Source organism: Oratosquilla oratoria, chromosome 32 (assembly GCF_046742065.1).
Source record: "Oratosquilla oratoria isolate Oo_2021 chromosome 32, ASM4674206v1, whole genome shotgun sequence".
Classification (NCBI taxonomy): Eukaryota; Metazoa; Arthropoda; class Malacostraca; order Stomatopoda; family Squillidae; genus Oratosquilla; species Oratosquilla oratoria.
Genome location: NC_134808.1, coordinates 26,020,101 through 26,036,026, shown reverse-complemented (window position 1 = coordinate 26,036,026; position 15,926 = coordinate 26,020,101). Strand labels below are relative to the sequence as shown.

Sequence of the window (15,926 nt, the reverse complement as noted above, 5' to 3'; positions counted from 1 at the left end):
ATTTTATATTGTCCTGATGTTCTTTTTTTTTTTTACTTTTTCCGGATTCCATTATGCTACATTTCTTGATGTTGAAGTCCACTTCCCAATTCTGACTCAATTCCCAAACCCTGTTCAGATCCCTCTGTGTATTTACCTAGTTGTATCTTACGGGAAGGGGAGCTATGCTCATGGTGTCCCATTTTTATATATATCAGTGTCTAGTTTGTATTTTTGGCTACCCCCCTTGTAAGGGGGAAAAAACCTTTGTAAGTATGTCTAGTTTGCTCATAAATATGTGTATGGTTTTTAAACACACTATTGTTTTGTCCAGTTCTAGATGTCTACCACTCTGTGTGGATTTTTATTTTATTTTATTTTATTTTTTATTTATGTTCTTAAGTCACTTCTATAACTTTTTTTGTTAGTATGTATGTTTTTATGTGAAGAGTCATCCCAGTCCCTCCATAGCAGGGCCTGCCAGCTGAAGTTGGTTTACCCCCACTGCTTCATTACATGGCAAACCTCTCCCCCTCCTTCACTCACAAGTATTACAGAGAAGATATATATTTTATTTATAAAACATATATCCTACTGTTTACCACCTCTGCAACTAGAAATAATTTATTTGCTTTACAGATGAAGGGTTACCCCACACAGCTAGTACTCATTTGGGCCAGAATGAGATGGCCCTGTATATATTGGCTCAGTCAGCAGGAACCTTGCTGGTTGTACAGATGGATGCGCTGCCTTTCGCAGTGCACACTCACACCATCAAACATGCTTCGCTCATCAACCGTCTCTTCACTGGTTTTGTTCCTGGCATGTTTAGGTATGTGGCAACTTCACTTGTGTCATTGCTCATACACTAAAACTTGGGTGTGGTGTGTAGATTTTTCTTGGGGTAAATACATTTGAGGGGAGAATGCTATGGTGATACAGTGGTGACATTACTATTCCTCTCCACTAACTTGTAGTTGGATTGGATACTTTTTATGGAAGTCTTTGGTCTAATGGTTTTACTCTAATTGTGCATTGTTGTCCTAACTTGTAATTTATTGCAGGCCCATTAAGGGTGGGGAGACGGTGTCCAGCCTGGTACTAAACGTGGTCAATGGTGACACTGTAGCTTTTGGGATCAGCCTGGATGGTCGACTCAGGGCCTGGTCCTGCTCCAAGCTGGAATGCATCATGGCACACAACACACTGGAAAATACAGCTGAAGTAGGCAGCAAGATGCAACTTGGAGGTGAGTCACCTTTGCAATCAATCCATTGCCACTGGTCTCCCTTGCAGAAGGCCTTGGAGCCTTCAGGTAACTGGCAACAGCATCTGGGCAGGACCAGAAGTCACTCAGGGGAGGGAAGATGTATTGTCTGGGGCATTGCTGGGGCAGTTTGAATCAATGGGCAAACCCATTCTGTATTGGTACTACATTAATGTTGGATAGTGTCATGAGCACAGGCATGCCAGTGTGGTTCTTGTCAGTTTCAGACTAAGACAGCACCAACACCTGTTCTAGATTTGTTCTTGGAAAAGATCTATGGAAGGACTTGAGGACTGTACTAGCACATTTGTTTTCAGGTCATCATCCAGCTAAGTACCAGTACAGAATAGGTTACAGAGAGTCAAACTGCCCCAGATGTAACACTCACACAGGACACTGAACCCCTAATCTTGCACTGCCTTACCTTAGCCCAAAATATCCTATCTATATGTATATACCAAGAGCTTTTTCCCCCATATAAAGGAGGTAGCTAAGTCAGAGGCATGTACCTATTCCTACCCATTTCACTCCCCCCCACCACCCTTTCCACCCCTCCCATCTCAGCTCCTCATGGATGATAGGTCATCCCTGCATCCGCCAACTGCCGTGGGTCAAGCACAGTGTAGCAAGACAGTACATCTACAGCACGGCTGCTTCACTTAATCAGTGAACCCCCCTCCCCCATCTCTCATGCAGAAAAAGAGAAGACTGGGAGAAATCCCTTCAGGCTGCATCAAAATATTGTTCATGCATAAGCATCTCCCATCCCCTATCCCTCCCTTCCTTGCATATTAGTATCATCTGTATACAATTGTTTTCCACTCATCCCTGTCTCCTACCCTCATAGCCCAGACAACACATTTTTTAATTTTTAATTTATTTATTTATTTGTTATTATTGTTTATTTATTTATTATATATTTTTTAATTGTGACAAGCCAGTCTGTTGGCCATTTCCCATTACCTGGGGCCTGTAGGTCTCCATCAAGAAACCTGGGACAGTGGATTGATTGATCAGTGCTTGCTGGCCTGGGTTACTGTTTTCGTTTTTACTTTGAAAGAGTTTTCTTTCCAAATATGTCGACTGTAGTAAGAATCAACTAAAAGAGAAACATGGGTCATATTTTGTGTATGTACTTTATTTTTTCCAGCTCAGCGACATCTTATCCGTAGTTGCGAAGATAATGGCAAGCTTTACTTGGGAATCTTCCTAAACTTCAGTGAGAAACAACTTCTTCTGGTATATTCCCCAAGCATCTCTCATGGACAGCTTGTTGTCAGCCACATAAAAACACTCTACCCTCCTCAGGTAAACATTTATTTGTTTTTCATTGGTGAGCAGGGGTGGACAATTCCAGTTTTACAGCAGTTGCCCAGTGGGATCCTTTGGAGCAACTTGTGGCTGCCTGCAGATGAAATTTGGGTGACCGAATTGTCCACCCCCTGGTTGGGAGGAGGAAAGACTTGTCTTAATTTGAGTTTTATTCTTGACTAGATTCTCTACAAGCTTTTTCATTCTTTTGAAAAAGCTTGTAGCAAAACTAGTCAAGGATAGATCTCGGAATAAGACTCCAGTTTTTCCTCTTTCTGTCCATTTATTTTTCCATATATCTATTTATTTGTTTCCTATGTTTTGGATTTTGGGATTCAGTGCTAAAACCCCTGACATCATGCATTGGCTCTCAGTTATTTAAAGTGATCTAATATTTTGTATCTCAGGAATTCTATTGTTTAAGGAAAGTTTTTTGTCATGGCAATACTTTATGGGAAAATTAATTCTGTCTATGAAGCAGCCTTGCTGTGGATGTATTGTGTCTTGCTGCATTGCTTCTGCCTCAGGGCAAGGGGTAAGATGCAGGGATGACCCGTCATCCAGGAGCCAAGATGAGAGGGAGGGAGGGGTGGTGGATGAGTGGGGATGAAATGGGTGGGAATGGAATTATGCCTTATGACTTTGACTACCTTCCTGGTAAGGGGGGGAAAACCCTTGATATACAGTGAGACCTCTCATCAACGGACGTTAATTAGCTGTGTTTGCAGTGTTTTTGCTGTGTTTTCGGTGTTTTGGAGTGGTTTTTGGGTGGCATAGTGATTGCACGCACTAAACAGCAGCACCAAAAACACCGAAAACACAGCTAATTAATCCTCTGTTAATGAGAGGTCTCACTGTATGTATCTATCTGTATACCAAGAACTTTTTCCCTTCTCCAAGGGAGCTAGCCAAGTCAGGCACATACCTACTCTCACCCATTTCACTCCTCTCTATATCTTAAATAAGCTAATGTGTGCAGTATCTTGCTTACAGAATGATCTTGTGGACTTGACAATTACATCCACCCATATTTGGAGTACCTGGATTGATGCAAGGGACAATGACACTCAGATTGTGTATTACGCACCCATTTGTAGCAATGGGGATGTGGACCCGGCTCTTCAGGTGCAAGGGATGGTGCCCGTGGCCTTGTGTCCCTTGCCAGACAAGGAAGTTCCTCTGACTGACAGCACCCAAGAACCACAGGAGGCTTTCCTTAACGAATTGTTTAAACCCAACCGATTTTCAGCATCAACATTACTAAAAGCTCTTCATGTGAGTATGATATTTACCCCTTTTTTTTATCAGTTCACTGCCCATGGTCTCTCTTTGTTATTGATATATTTTTTATTTGTTTGTTCATTTATTTATTTATTAAAAGCCCAGATAAAAGGAAATGAGTTGGTGATGAATGGGAGTAAGACGGGTGGGAGTGGGTGCATGCCTTGGCTGGCTACCTTCCTTATCCTTATATTGTAAGGAGGAAGAAGCCTCTTGATATATAGATAGATGATGATCATGATTTATTTATTTATTTTTTTTTTTCCTGCATGAGGGGACGGAGAGTGGGGTCGCCTATTTATGAAATGGCCTTGCTGTGGATGTGCTGTGTCCTGCTACACTGCTTCTGACCCAGGGCAGTGGGCGAGATGTAGGGATGACCCATCATCCAGGAGGAGCCAAGATAAGAGGGAGGGAGGGGGGTGAGTGGGAGTGGAGTATGTGGGGATGGAATGGGTGGGAGTAGATTTTATGCCTTTGTTTTTTCAGCTACATCCCTTGTAAGGGGGAAATGGCCATTGGTGTGTGTGTGTGTGTGTATATATATATATATATATAATATGTATGTATGTATGTATGATTTTTTATCAAGAGATCTTTGGGAGGTTCTAAGGACTATTGCTAGGCCCTGTGGCACAGGGTTTTCTGCGGAGTGAAATCTGAGGCAATGATTGATTGATTTTTTACTCTTTTTCTGGCAGATCTATAGAAGAAATTTGGACACATCTCGGGTACTGAGCGGTGGCATTGCTAGTCTTCAGGAAGAAGTGAAAATTGCCATGAGGGAAGAAATTGAATCCAGATTAACAGAAGACTTGTGTGAAGAGGAAATTAATGAAATTACTCTTGATGCCTGGACCAGCTTCTATTCACACACACTCCAGTATCACCAAGTAGGTTGGAGAGTCTTGCATGGGCTTGTTGGTTAGATTAGCCAATCAGTGGCAACTGCCCTCCACTTTTGAGCCAGTGACATGGAAACTGTTCCCCTCTCACACAACACAGGCAGCAGTCCAATGTTTTTTTCCCAGAGAGATCTGTAAGAGGCTCAGAGGACAATTGCCAGCCACTGTGGTGTTGCAGGTTTTCTGTTATGTGAAATTTGAGGCAACAATGGATTGATTAGCTATTCATTGATGATATTGGTGTATTGTGACTATTTGGTAAACAGAATGATGTGAAGGTGTATGGTATTGTGGTGTCTGGACTTTAGGTAACTTGGAAAGAAGGTTGTATATCAAAGTTTAATGAAATGTGAGTAAGTTCATGTTTTGAAGACCTTATTAGTCCTTCATTGTCTTTGTCTTATTTTTCTTTATATATTTTTTTTCTTTCTTTCTTTTAAGGCATGAGCACTGGCTGGAACTTGATCTCACATAGGGTTCCCCTTCTAGCTATGCTTTCATCCCATGAAGAAAGCATACATATTATGTCACAGTATTATGAGGAACTCATCAGCTTATGATTATTGGCAGGTTGGATTGAAGGCTGTTGGTATGATGAGTGAAAGCACGACTGGGGTAGTGAGCATTATACGCAAACATGGCATCAGCTTCCTGCGCCCCATGGATGCTTTTGACCATCTTGCTCTAACCCCACCTGACTTGGTGCACCCAGAAGCCTTTGCGACAACACCAATCCTAAGTGAGGATACAGTGATCCGCAGTGCAGTTGTCGCCCTCATGCATCCTCTACGCTTCATTCAGCAACAAGTAAGTTCTGTCAATCCCTTTCTCCTCCCTCTCTCTCTCTCTATCCCTTGTTAAGAAGGAAATAGGCAAGAACTGGTTTACCAGTACAGTGATTAACGAATAGAATAAACTTAGTAACCATGTAGTTTGTGCTAAAACTATTGATTGTTTTAAAAGGTTAGATAACTTTTATGGATAGGGATGATGGGTGTTAATGGACATGGAACTGGCTAGTGTAGGTGTTGTGGTCTCTTGCAGTCTCCTCCGTCCTTATGTTCTTATTAAAAGGGTGATATGCACATGACAGTATTGAATTTTTTTTTATTTTTTTTTAACTTGGATGAACCGTTCATTTGAGTATTGATAAATTGTTCTCATGTTCTCTTCACAGGTTGCTGGGAATATTGCCTCAGCATTCAATGTTGACCTTTTCCACTTACAAGCTCCTGATCAAGTGTGTGCAACCATTGCATCCATGCTGATCATTGGTGATGATGGAAGTGGCGGGGTAGATCAAATGGTTTTGAAAACAATATCCAAACAGATCTCAAAGGTTTCCAATATTGTTGGGGCTATTCAGACTCTTTTGAGGGCATTACAGCTTGACCTTGGGAATCCTGATGAATTGGTGCTTGATCCTGCTGCTTGTAATGCCGTGCCTGAGGGTCTTGCAAAGGCACTGTCCAGTCGGCTGGGGACAAGTGTCGCTGCAGCTGTTGTAATGCAGATTGCCGAAGTGAGGTTAGAGTTGTGTCGAAATCTCTTGCTTCTTCAACATGTTGCTCTGGATCCATGTCAGCAGTGTCATATTACACCAGAATCGGCAGGTGTCATACGATCCACGCTCATGCCGCAGACGGTTCTTCTAACGCAGGCTTATTATACGTTATTCCACCTTACTAATGTACCTGTAGTACAACCATCTGCTGTCATGATCGAGGCCAGCCTGCGACAGCTATCCCTCTTATCCATGTCAGACTCGTTCAAGCCTTCTAGTGTAGTTTCTCAGCCCATGACAGTGACAGAGCTCTTCATTAATGGTGTCGGAAGCACACATGCCAGAAATCTGGTACTACCAGTAATTGGAGACAAGGTGTGTGCAATGTGGACACATTTACTTGTACCCCTTGCAACGACTATTGCACAGCTCATCTGGCCAATCAGTAGATGTTTTGTTTTCCCAGAATTTTTACTCTCTGCATGTCAGTACAGCATCATTCAAGAGTATGTTCGTCTGCTGCAAAACTGGTGTGAATGGAATAGTTCCTCCAGGAAATTTTTGATGGGAATGGCTCTTCTCAACCAAGGGGAAGCCCGCAAAGCATATTATTGGCTTATTCAGGCTGCAGATGGTGTGATCACAGATGATTTTCTTGCAACTAGTGTCATTCAGGTGGATGAGAACAACCAGAACCACTTAAAGGTGTTGTATTACTTGAAAGTAGTTCTTTTATTTGAGCAATTCAACCAGCCAGATTTGATTCTTGAAGTTATCAAGACTGGTGTTAGCGTAGCAGCCCAGGATGACCCGAACCTGGCTGTGCTTTATTCCCTTGCATTTAAATATCACTTGGAATTGGAACATTATGATGAAGCTTTCACTGCCCTCACGGCCAACCCTGACGTAGACAGGCAGAGGAACTGTTTGCGTCAGCTTGTAGTGACACTTCACGAGAACAAAGCACTACAAACACTTGTTAATTATGAGTATGGTGCTCTTGAAGATGATGTTGTCACAATAATTGAAAACAGGGCACGATCAGCAGATATTCTTATCAATAACTATTATGATTTACTCTTCGCCTTCCACGTCTTGAAGCACAATTATAAAAAAGGTAAGCTTGATATTTGTCACATGTTTTATTATTTTATTCTTTTTTTATTTCTTACAAGATTGAATTAAGAAGTCTGCTTAGAAGGATATAGTAAGGTAACTTCTATACTGAGCAAATATGTATTATAGTATATTTTTAATAGTTGACATATAAGAAAAATAAATAAATAGATGAATTATTGGGAATGATATGTCTTGCTGCATTAAGGGGTGTGTCAAAAAACAGGGATGGATCTTCACCAATGAAATGTGTAATGGGAATGGTATTATATGGGTTTTAGTGTGTTTTGAGTTCCATTGCATTTGACCCAGGGTAGTTGGCTGATGCAGGGATGACCTGTCATTCATGAGGAGCTGAGATGGGAGGGGTGAAAAGGGTGAGGGGGGGGATAGTACAGGCCTCTGACTTAGCTACCTAAAGGAGAAAAAGCTCTTCATATAAAGATATATTTGCCAATCCAATTATAAAAGGGGGAAAAGGGCTCTTGGTATGTATATACTATAAGTTATTTGGATTACATTCTTTTTACTTGATTAATTTATTATTTTGTCAGCTGCTCACGTGATGTATGAATGCGGGCTGCGTCTCAACCAGGAAGGTATTGGTCAGCGTGGGCTGCGGCAGCAAGTCAAGTGTTATTTAACTTGCCTGAACTGCTTGGCACACCTTCCACCTGATCATGCTTGGATTGTGAAGCCTGTACCTCATGTGAGCGGTAGTGAAGACAAAGAAGCTGGAGGTAAGGTTCTAGAGACTAGTACTAACTTTACATATTGGGTCCTGTACTCTGAGTCACATATAGAATGTCGTATAGGAAAATATAAAGATTATATGAAATTGTCTCAGAACTTTATTTCCCATATTGATTTTGTTTAATATGAAGCTTGTGCCTCATGTTAGCACAAGTCTAACAAAATTAAACTTGTCTTTGTGAGTAGTGAATAAAATATTGATTATAGTTTATAGCTTCTGTTTTCGTTGTTTCAGATGAGACAGGAGCCAAGAGAAGCAGTGACGGGACTTTAGCCCCAGTAGGAAGGAAGATCACGCAACAAGTTGTTGTGTTAGAAGTGGGCGACATCCAAAGGGAATATGAACTAATTCATGCCAGACTCAAACTACGCAAGACACAAACAGAGCAAGGAAAATTCACAAGTAAAGAAGGACTTTTACAAGGTTAGAAAAAGCATCACATTACTGTATAATTCAGTACTTTCACTCTGTGACTGCATATGAAATATCTGATGTATGCTGTAGCTCTCTTCATCCAAGTGTTTATATTGATATAAAACCAAACTTTGGAATAGGTGCTCCTCTCAATGCGGAAGATACTGTGAGCCTCCTCACCCATGGACGTCTTTACCGGGATGCATTGCATATTGCGGAACTGTTTGGTATCCAAGCAACACCGGTCATTCAGGGACTTGCTGTTGCTTGTCTGGTTAGTGAAAGCAATGCAGACAAAATGCAGGATTGGCAACTGTTGGCAGAAAATGGAATTAGTCGTGAGTATTTTGCAATTCCTTCCTAGTTCTAATGTATTAGCTTTTGCTTAAGGAGCTAAGATAAAAGAAGACAAGTGGATATTGGATGGGTCAAGGGTGGGTTGCCTTGGCTGGATACCTCCCTTGTAATGGAGAAGAGGTCTTTTGTTACATAGAGAATTGGCCTGATCATAGACTCAAATTGCCCTAGATGCAATCATCACACAGAACACCTGTGTAGGGGGAAAAAGCCCTTTGTATGTATTAGCTCATTATGGACAAAAGGCCATCCCAGGCCCCTGCTAACTGCCTGGGTCAGAAGCAATGCAGTAAGACGTGTTTATAAGATGTATGTATACTTAGCTTTAAACAGCATGTTTGTAATATTAGCTTTATACTGGTTTGGGTTGTCATGGATGAGTTCTTAATTTTCTTCTGTAATATGTTAAGATAAGGACCAACCCACCCATTCTTTGTTGTCCCAGGTGATTGGAGAATAAAGTATTTTAGCTGGTGGATCATGTGAAAAGAAATCACTACAGTTATTGTGATATGCAGTACAGGTGACATTAGAAATGGCTGGTGGACTTTGCTAAAAGAGGGAAATGAGAGGGAAACAAAGGTGGTGGATGGGAGTGGGTGTATGTCTTGACTATTTGTCTATATACCAAGAGCTTTTTTCTCCCTTGTAGGGGAGGTAGCCAAGTCAGAGGCACATACAGGCTCAAACAAAGCCCGTGGGAGTGATACTTCACTCCCGAATTTTGGAAAAAAAAAAAAAAAAAAAAAAAAAAACATTCCCACCCCTCCATCACCCTTTCCCCCCTCTCATCTTAGCTCCTCATGGATGACATGTCATCCCTGTATCCCACAGGGATGAGCTTAACTGGTAACCTCCCTTATAAGGGGGGAAGAGGCCCTTGATATACAGATAGAGCAATAGAAGAGGATTGTGTGAAAATGAATCACTAATTATTCTGTTATGCACTATAGGAGACAGTGGAAATGGCTGGTGGACTTTGCTAAAGGAGTTGGTTATGGAGCATGAGAAGGGCAGGCAAACTCAGCTGCATCAGGCAGTGGTTCTCACTTTCCTCCAGAATAAGGCATCCATCCCTACATGGCTGATCAACTCGTACAAGGTAAGATGCAGACCAGTAAATGTTTTGAAATGTTGGTCTTGTTTTGCACAAGTCTTTGAAGTTAGAAACTTTTTGACTGAATACCAATTGCCTTATACATAGTGACATAAGGTCTCGTTCTCTCTTACTACGTCAGAAAAGGAATTGTGGTGAACTGCTTCGCATCTTTGTCAACAATGGAATGCTCGAAGATGGTGTGCGGCTTGCATGCGAATATATTGATGGACTCCTTGGGCATGGCACTGCACAAGTAGGTGTTCACATAATTTTTTTTTCTTCTTCTTTCTTTCTTTTCTCATATATATGGAGTAAAGTAGGGGAGTGTGAAACTAGGAGATGAGGAGGAGAGCAGGGGTGGAAAAGGAATTCGGAGATAGGTTTGATGAAAGAGCATTGATATGGTTTGGACAAATGGAAAGAATAAGTGAAGAAATATTAGTAAAAGAAGTGTGGAAAAGTAGAGGTGGATGGAGTGAACATGGGGGGGTGACCGAGGATGAGATGGAGGGATGGGGTAAAAGGGGCATTGAGAAAGTGGGGGTGATGTCTGGTTAGGAAGGAAGTGAGAAGACAAGATAGGGGTGAATAGAGATTGGTTGTGTATGGATGATGCTGTGATACATGGAAAGGAGTGAGTGGGGGATAGGGATGATTAGAGAGTGGTTATGTGTGAATGATATTTTGATGCAGCACAAAAGGATTTCTCCCTGTCTTCTCTCTTTTCTGCAGGAGGGGACAGAGGGAGGGGGGGGTGTCACCAAATAAATGAAGTGGCCTTAGTATGGATGTACTGTGTCTTGCTGCATTGCTTCTTATCTAAGGCAGTGGACAAGGTGCAGGGATGACCCATCATCCAGGAGGACCCAAGAAAAAAGGGAGGGATGGATGGTGAGTGGGAGTGGAGTGGGTGAGAATGAAATGGGTGGGAGTGGAATTATGCCTTTTGACTTTGGCTACCTCCCTTGTAAGGGGGAAAACTTGGTATATTTATGTATATGAAAAAACCAATGACAGGTACCTATTGAAGGGTGGTCCTGCAAGAGGAATGAATAATCTTTGTGCCTATCATTCATTCACCTCTGCTATACAATGATGCCTATGTAGGAATCATGAGATGCAAGGTACATGAAGATGCCAACGTTGGCTTCCTGATTATATTTATTTTGCATTTGTAGCTGAGTGACCCCTGAATTCTGTGAACTTGCTCAATCCCACTTTCTGTTTTTATTATTACTTATAGTGAAAGAGAATAAATCAGCAATGACTTTGTTTTATAATATGTGTATTGTGATGCATCATCGAATCATTGTACATCAGACATCTGATGCTCTGTACTAGAATTTGACTCAACATCTTTACCTCAGGATGCTCGCTGTTCAATCAGGTTAGGATGTCACTATTGTGACAGGTTAGGGTGATGGCAATTCAAACCCTGCCACGAGCAAGTTGAATCAAGAGCATGATTCATTAAATTCTACATCACAAAGTCTTCTGTAAGGAGCTCCATCCTAGCCTCCTGATAGGTGGGAGTTTCGCAAAGTAAAACTGAAACATCTGTACCTCAACCTTGAGTTGCAGCTCTTAGGAGTAACACCTGGTCTCTGGATCAGGTCCAAGATCTCATTATCAATTTTGGCTGTATTTCCACAAATTTTTCACAGAAAAACAAATAAATGGTGATTGTGCCCTTCCTTTTGTAAACTGGTGACATAAATGTCCTACACTATACAACATGCACAACAGTTGTATTTCTTCCCAGAGATCTAAGGGAGTTTCCAAGGACCATTGCCAGCCATTATGGGGCTATGCCTCCAGTCATTGAAACCTAAGGCAACAACTATATATCATTCATTTATTAACTTAAATACAATTCAAATTCTTGTGTGCAGCATCAGATGTCTGATATACAATGATTCCATGATGCATCACAATATTTGCATTATGAAATATAAAATCACTGCTGATTTACTTGTTGTCTTTCACTATTAGTAATAATAAACACAGAAAATGAGATCAAGCCAGTTCACAGGATTTGGTGATCACTCGACTACAATTACAAAATATAATCAGGATGCCAACACCCTCATCCTCATATACCCACTCATGCCTCATGACGCCTATGTAGGCATCATTGTTTGGAAGTGGTTAAAGAAAATGGAGCAGACAAAACCCAACATCCTTTTTGGCTGTGTCATTTCTGCTTCCATTTACAACCACTCGACATTCACTCCCATCTTTGGCACTCTTCCTTGCTCAACAGACATTCCTTTGCATCCAGTATCCTCGTCATCCCATCATTCACTCACCTCATTCTTGGTCTTTGTCTTAAGTTCACCCCTTCCATTTCTGCACTCCACACTTTTGTTGCTCGCTGACCGAGAGGGTAAGGGCCTTGATACTTGTGGCAGAGGTTGAAGTAACAGTGGTTTGAACTGTGCTGGAGGCAAGCTGGACCAAGGGCATGGTTCATTAAATTCCATGCTACAAAATCCTCTGTGAGGTTCACTGTCCTAGCCTCCTGATAGAGGGAGTTTGGATGTTAAACATTAAATTTCTCTGCTGTGTGTACACAGACAACTGGTCTGGGTTTTAGGCATTTATACTTTATACACACTTCACAATTTTCAGTAACCTTTCTCATTTGTTTCTCCATGTTCTTCTCCAACATTTCAGCATTTCACAGCATCCTTATTAATCTCTCAGCACCTGGATGGCCAAATTGACGAAGTTTTAAAGCAGTTTTACTGCTATCCATTGAAGCCAGCAACACATACTGGATACCTGGTCCTAGTCACAAGAACAGTGGCAACATGTGACCTTACGATACTACCTTCAACTTCACCCATCCATTCATAATCTTCACTGAATCATTACCAAAATCAAGAACCATTTTTCATTGACTGCTCACTAATCATAAGTGGAAGATTCCATGCAACAACATCAGTTGACAGCTCTGATCTCACACTTCCAATCCAACATGGAAGTACTACATGCTTAATGGATCTATATATTACACCATCACCAAATGTAAATGTACAGCTAGATTTTTCTTATCTTACCATGGCCAACTCTTCATCGCACAGGTTTTTCAATAATTATCCAACCATTGTTGACTGCTAACTGTAGTTGAGTAACCAGTATCCAAAATACCACAATTTTGAGACTCCTTGACCAAACACATAATCGTAGTCTGTTTGACATTTTCATCACTGGCATATCCAACAAATACTGACATTTGTATCATGTTCCTCACTATTACCACTAGTATCTCGTTCATCAACACCCCTAAATGACACCTCATTATTCTTGTATGATTGTGGACAATATTGAGCCCATTGGTAATGCAAATCACATATCACATTGTGAAAACTTGGCCATCATGATCCAGAGGATTGAGTTTTCAATTAGTCCCTTGATCACTCAGGTCAACTTGTCAACATTGCTGTTCCTCTTCCTCATCTTTGAAATCTGTATCTCTGCGATGATCTATGTGGTTGCTCTCCATAGGTGGCATAATAGACCTCTTTATTATTGCCTTAAATAACAGGCTCAGCTTTAATGCTTGAGGAAAACTGCACCTATGTCCACATCAAACTCCTGAGTTGAGTGCACACTCAATTGCTGACCAAGGACATGTTTTAAAGTAGATTTCATATTAGTATAGTTGATTTCGGAGATCGCTGACATCACAATTTGAGTCTCATGCTCAACCAAGTTGCTTGAAGCAAGAAGCATAAAAGCCATCACAGAGGCTGGCAATGTCATTCCCTCCTGTGTAAACTTAAGGTATCTATGTTCAAACTTGCATATTCATTAATATTCTTGTTATTTCTTCTGAAATTTACAAATTATGAAACTGCAAGTTGATGTCGACTTTTATCTGGCAAGAGTAGTATGTCCAGTTTCTCAATAAGCACCAGGAGGTGCTAAGATAAGGGAGGGTGGAGGGGTGTGGAGTGTATTCAGGGATGGAATGGGTGAGAAGGATTTTATTTATGCCTTTTCCTTTTTGGCTACCTCCCTTGTAAGGGGGAAAAATCCTTGGTATATGTATGTATGTAGTTTCTCAATAATGCTCTTTACACCATTTTCACCCTTCAGAACTGTTAATTCAGTTTCAGAATATGGCCAGTTAAAGATAAATGTGTGGCCAATGCCTGCTTATCTTTAGTTAAATAAGTTAACTCACACCATATCTTTATACCCTTTTTTCCAATTTTTATATTCAGATTCATTATTAACCCCTTCACTACGGGCATAATACTCGCATTATAAAAAATAAAGTCACTGCTCTATTGCTCGTTCTCTTTTACCCATGAATTTTGATAACCATAGAAAATATGATGAAGTCTGTTTACAGAATATGGGGGTCACACAGGTACGACTACAATAAATATAATCAAGACGCCGAATTTGGCATCATCGTGTACCCACTTGCTCCTCATGACGCCTATGTAGGCGTCATTGTATGGAAGTGGTTAAACTGAGGAGGGCACTTAGAAGAGGCCATAATTATGCTCTGTCAACCAGTATTAGACCAAACTCGCTTCAGTCACCTTGTACTGGGGACCCAGCACTCCACATAGCAGCTCAACACTTCCACCTGGTGCCTATTCACTGAACCACACAAATCCAATATGGCTGCCCTTTGCTAAATGACAACAATGAACACTCCAACAATCATGATTTCTAATGAATAGAATTTAGTTTTCATATGTAATTTACTTGTGTTCTTTTGTAGGTTGGTCTTGAGAATGCTTTACACACCAATGCTGCACCAGTATGGGTGCCCTATACTGCCCTGGACCACTTGCTATTGGAGTTGAATGAGGTGCAACACAAAGAACATTATAGATTGGTTAGTATTCATTAATGCAACATACTAGAGAATTAGTAAAGGTTTATCTTAGTTTATATACATGGAATGGAATGGGTGGGAATGATTTTATGCCTTTTCCTTTTTGGCTACCTCCCTTGTAAGGGGAAAAAGCCTTGGTATATGTATGTATATACATATTTATTTATTTATTTTTTTTTTCATCTTATAAGGGAGGTAATCAAGTCAAAAAGCACATATCCACTTCCATCCACCACCTTTTTCCTCCCTCGAAGATGAGAAGGAGGAAAGGGTGGTGTGTGGGAGTTGGGACATGCCTTTTGACTTGGCTGTCTCCTTGGTGTATAGATAGACTAGACTTACTGTCCTAATGAAATTACTGTGTGGAAGTTCATGTTTTTGTGTAGATCTTAAGTTACATATGCCTTCAAGAACTGGGGTGTCTTGTCACTTCTGCAAGTGGAAGACACTGGAAGAAACACTTGTCATTGACCTATAACAATGCAAACCCCTTGTACGAGTAGTTAGGGGAAAGGGGGTCAGATATTTTTGTTTCCTGGAAACTGACTAATATATTGTATTCTTTTTCAGCTTCAGGAAAAGCTAAAAACCAAACTTAGTACTTACCAGGAGTGCTTGGAAAGAGTGACCAAAGATCTGGTGCGACTACAGGCTTGAATGGGACATGTATGATTTGTTTTATAATTATGATTTTAATTTTGTTTATATAAGTATCTTTGTACAAATAAATGTTTTTACATTTATAGGCTTTTCACTCTCCGAAAGAAAGTGTAGGTAAGCAAACACTTTTGGAAAACTAAGGGAAAGTACTACAGTGACCGCAAAAAAAAATGTTACATTTTCACCGCAAATAAAAATGTTACACGCGGCGCGACGTAACAAAAGAATTCTGGTCTGAGCCACAAGTGTAGTGGGTGGATCTAGCTATGACGTAGTCCCCTCCCTCACCCCCTATACCCCTCCACCGCAGCATCTCACACCTCAGTGAGCCCTCAGAGCTCGTCGAGTAAAGGTTGCCTATACACTGCTCTCAATCACGCCCTTTTTCACTCGACACCCAGCTTTGGCCGCCTATATT

The 15,926-nt window shown here is 41.0% G+C and overlaps 1 protein-coding gene across 2 annotated transcripts in view; it reads left to right on the top strand.

The window, feature by feature from the left end:
- Window positions 1-15,591, top strand: part of Nup160 (nuclear pore complex protein Nup160) — a 31,383-nt gene extending 15,792 nt beyond the window's left edge. For both annotated transcript variants that reach the window (XM_076213885.1, XM_076213884.1), the window contains exons 6-19: window positions 619-811; window positions 1,044-1,228; window positions 2,397-2,554; window positions 3,551-3,832; window positions 4,540-4,731; window positions 5,314-5,550; window positions 5,921-7,364; window positions 7,918-8,103; window positions 8,352-8,540; window positions 8,672-8,869; window positions 9,842-9,990; window positions 10,127-10,240; window positions 14,732-14,848; window positions 15,419-15,591. In XM_076213885.1, coding sequence (XP_076070000.1) covers window positions 619-811; window positions 1,044-1,228; window positions 2,397-2,554; window positions 3,551-3,832; window positions 4,540-4,731; window positions 5,314-5,550; window positions 5,921-7,364; window positions 7,918-8,103; window positions 8,352-8,540; window positions 8,672-8,869; window positions 9,842-9,990; window positions 10,127-10,240; window positions 14,732-14,848; window positions 15,419-15,505 — 3,731 coding nt within the window. In that variant the 3' untranslated portion in view covers window positions 15,506-15,591. The remainder of the gene's footprint in view (window positions 1-618; window positions 812-1,043; window positions 1,229-2,396; window positions 2,555-3,550; window positions 3,833-4,539; window positions 4,732-5,313; window positions 5,551-5,920; window positions 7,365-7,917; window positions 8,104-8,351; window positions 8,541-8,671; window positions 8,870-9,841; window positions 9,991-10,126; window positions 10,241-14,731; window positions 14,849-15,418) is intronic.
- The last annotated feature ends 335 nt before the right edge of the window (window positions 15,592-15,926 follow it).